Source organism: Gavialis gangeticus, unplaced genomic scaffold, assembly GCF_001723915.1.
Source record: "Gavialis gangeticus isolate Ggan-Ray unplaced genomic scaffold, GavGan_comp1, whole genome shotgun sequence".
In the NCBI taxonomy this organism is placed as follows: domain Eukaryota; kingdom Metazoa; phylum Chordata; order Crocodylia; family Gavialidae; genus Gavialis; species Gavialis gangeticus.
In genome coordinates, this window is record NW_017729028.1 from 1,326,392 (window position 1) to 1,330,269 (window position 3,878).

At 46.1% G+C, this 3,878-nt stretch overlaps 1 protein-coding gene across 1 annotated transcript; it reads right to left on the reverse strand.

The window, feature by feature from the left end:
• Positions 1–249: 249 nt before the first annotated feature.
• Positions 250–2,919, reverse strand: LOC109300049 (zinc finger MYM-type protein 1-like). The gene is given in 5 exon segments (XM_019520656.1): positions 250–721; positions 1,254–1,706; positions 1,708–1,924; positions 2,432–2,566; positions 2,883–2,919. Coding segments are annotated over 5 exon segments (1,314 nt in total).
• Positions 2,920–3,878: the final 959 nt, after the last annotated feature.

The window sequence follows — 3,878 nt, forward strand, 5'->3', positions numbered from 1 at the left end:
AGGGAAGACTAGGACCAATGGATACAAACTCCTGGAAGCTGCTTCAGGCTTAATACCAGGAAAAACTTCTTCACAGTCAGGGTGTCCAGACTGTGGAATAAACTCCCTCCAGAGGTGGTGCAGTCACCTACCTTGGAGGTTTTCAAGAGGAGACTAGACAGTCACCTTGCTGGAGTCATTTAACCCCAGTTATCTTCCTGTCGGGGGGGGCTGGACCCGATGATCTGCAAGGTCCCTTCCAGCCCCTAACTATCTATGAATGTTGATAGCTTGTTTTTCAATCTGTAGTATTTCCAGATTAGAAAGATGAGCATCTGTCATCGTGGTCCTCAGGTAAGTTTTCAGCTGCTTCAGTGAAGAAAAACTTCTTTCTGCTGATGCTGTAGTAACTGGGATAGTTAGGTAAAGTATGAAGAGGTTTCCCAGATTTGGGAGGGTATCATGCAGTGACATTTCATGAAATAACTTCACTCTTCTTTTAAGCTGGGGGCACTCTGCTTCACTACTCATGCCAGCACTGCCATGAATTTCAAACAGTCTGGAAAATACATTGATTTCAGACCTCAGATCTTCTTGAGCAATCTTGTAAGTTTTGGAAACAGTGCCTATGCTTTCCTTTGATGGGGTCTCAGAAGAGAGAACATCTTCCAGGGACTTGAAAATGTTTAGCTCATTCTCAGTGAAGTGGTCTTCGATGTCACTAATAAGAGTGTCTAAAATTCTGTATAGTATTTCTGTCCTGTAATACTCCTCTGACTTCTCAAAGAAGGACATTTTCCCCTCTTTTCAGTTTTGGGGGAACAACCCTTTTATAAGGGACACAAGGTCCAGGATATCCATTTTTTTGGCACAGTTCATTAGCATTGTTGAACACTTGGGTTGCAAACTCCTCACTTCTCACTCCTTGCAATACAGACACTGTGGATTTAGCCATCACTCTTGCTTTATGAAATGTAGAGTCTTTTGATTGAAGAAGTTTGGATAGGTGGCTGGTTTACATAAGCACTCTCCTCATAAACAGCATGCGGTACAGGAAGCTGAAGTCTTGCAGGCATCGGAGAAGTACACAACCTTCAACTCTAGCTTTTGAAGCCCCGCATTCAATTTAATCCAGAGCTTCAACTACTTCATCAAAATTTTTTAAAAGAGCTTTGATAGCCTTGGCTTGACAGTTCCATCAAGTGTCACTGAGCCGTTTAAGAGTTACTGGTCCACCAGAAAAAGAAGCAGTTTCTGACTGTCTTCTTTCTTACACTATTTTTTCAAAGAAAGCATGTCTCCTTGGGCTTCCTTCAGTGAAATCCCATAGTTCGTGAAGAAGTGTGAAGGCATTCTGGACAGAGGGAATGCAAGATACCACATCCGCTATGCACAGATTTAATATATGAGCATAACAGTGAACATAATAAGCTAAAGGATTCTCACTAAGTATCCATGAAGTCACACCTTCATAGGGTCCTCTCATGCTTGCAGCTCCGTCATAGCACTGACCTCTTAGAGCCAAAATATCAAGTCCCAAATCTGACAAAGCAGTCTTAATCAGTGTGGTAAGTGAAGCACCATCTGTCTGCAGCATCCTATAGAAGCCAATAAATCGCTCTTGTATTTCAAAGGACCGGTTTACATATCGCAGCATGAGAGCAACTTGTTCGTGCCTGGAGTTATCCATTGTTTCATCTGCTATGATGGCAAACACTCCAACTTCCTTCTTTTACTATTGAATTCTGGACTGGTGAAGCCATAATCTCAAGTATTTCATTTTGATAGGAGCTGTGTAGGTAGGTGAAGAAATTCTCTTGGTTAATCATAAACTGCTGAATCACTTTGTTGTCTTCACTGCACAGTTTCATCAATTCCCGCAAGTTTCCTTTATTTGCGGAATCTGCTCCCTCATCATGGCCTCTTAAATGTATGCCTTGGCAAGCTCAAAACAACACAGTCTTTATTACAGTTTGGAAGTATGCTCGGTCTTCATCCACTGTTTTTTTCCTCTGGCTCTCAAGTTGTGATGTAGCACTCCCCCTTTTCCTGGACTGCAGCCAACCCCACCATTTAGCCTGATGTGCTTCAGACCTTGAATGCTCACAAAATCTTTCATTGGCTCTCCTCCATGATTTAAAACCCACAATTTGGAATGCTTGGTCACCTGTTTGGGACCTGCCAAATGCTCAGCAGCAGAAGCAGAAAGTTGTGTCCTGACAGACACTGTATTCCAGCCATTTGTGCGCTGTACCATTCTTTTCTGAATTTTCTTATTTTATTGCTGGCTGGAGTGCCTGGAAACACAATTATGGGATGATATGGCCCTTCCTCAATATATAGCAAAGTTGCATCTGGCCCAAAGCAAGGGTCTTGCTACTGGAAGCTGTACTAATATCTGTCTGCGTGCTTGTGCATGATGTGCCATCCCAATCTGGAGTGTCACTCTCACTGTGGCTGCTTCTGGTACCATAATTCAGAACTGCACTGCTTGTGCTGGGGACTGGACTCTCGGGGAAGCTGGAGTCTTGGCCTTCTTTGAGCAGAAAAAGTCCAAAGTGAACTGTCTCTTTGCCATTCTGCAAAGCTAAAGAAAAGGTACATTATTAGTACCTACCAACAGTGAAACATGGACTTAGGGTGTGTGTGAAGGGACCTGAGCTACAGATTTTATGTTCTCTTGGCAGGATGAGCACGAGAGGCAAAACAATGCACAGTTGCAAGCAGTCTTTAGTTTTAGTTGCTTCGAATGGTTAAATGAGATATAGATTGCTCCCTTTTCAATCAAGCACAAAGCATAGGAGAACTGGAGGTTAGAATCCAAACAGTGTTAAAGTGAACCTTCCCAGTGAGTGCTCAAATTGCTTTTTCTGTTCTCCATGTTCTGTGAGCTCCCTGCTTACAAGCTTGAGTGTTCAGTGATTTCCTTTTTGTCTTCATACCCCCTCCAGAAGAATCAGCAAATCAGAAATGTCAAAAACCATTAGAATTAAAATACCAATATTTCATAGTTTCATAGTTTCTAGGGTTGGAAGGGACCTGAGTAGATCATCTAGTCCGACCCCCTGCCATGGCAGGAAAGAGTACTGGGGTCAAACAACCCCAGCAAGGTGTACATCTAGCCGCCTCTTAAAGACCCCCAGGGTAGGAGCCAGCACCACCTCTCTTGGAAGTTGGTTCCAGATCCTAGCCGCCCTGACCGTGAAGTAGCGCCTCCTGATAGCTAGCCTAAATCTACCCTCTGCCAGCTCGTGACCATTATTCTTGGTCACTCCTGGTAGTGCTCGGGGGAACAGGGACTTCCTCAGTGCCTGCTGGTCCCCTCTGACTAGTTTGTAACAGGCCACTAGATCCCCCCTCAGCCTTCTCTTGTGGAGGCTGAACAGGTTCGGGTCCTGTAGCCTCTCCTCATAGGGCCTGCCTTGCTGCCCCCTGACCATGCGAGTGGCCTCCTCTGGACCCTCTCCATGTTGTCCACATCCATCTTGAAGTGCGGTGCTCAGAACTGGACGCAGTACTCCAGCTGCGGCCTGACCAGTGCCGCATAGAGGGGGAGGATCACCTCCTTAGACCTGCTTGAGATGCATTTGCGGATGCATGACAAGGTAGGTTTGGCCTTCCTGAGGGTCTGTGAGCGTCCCCGGGGTGGAGGGCCCCAGCCCCAAATGACATGGCCCAGTGCCCTCCCTCCCCCAACATGCTGCTGGCCTGTGTGGCAAAAAACTGCTTCAGGGCTGGGTGGGGGGGCACAGCACACCACTACCCACACCTCCCTGGGCTGCCCCACAAGAGCCCCAGGCTTACCTTTCTCCTAGTCCCAGCAGAACAGTGTTTAGTTCCAGCAGGAGGAACACTATCAGTGGAAGCAAGGGGCTATCACCAAGGAACATTACACCTCC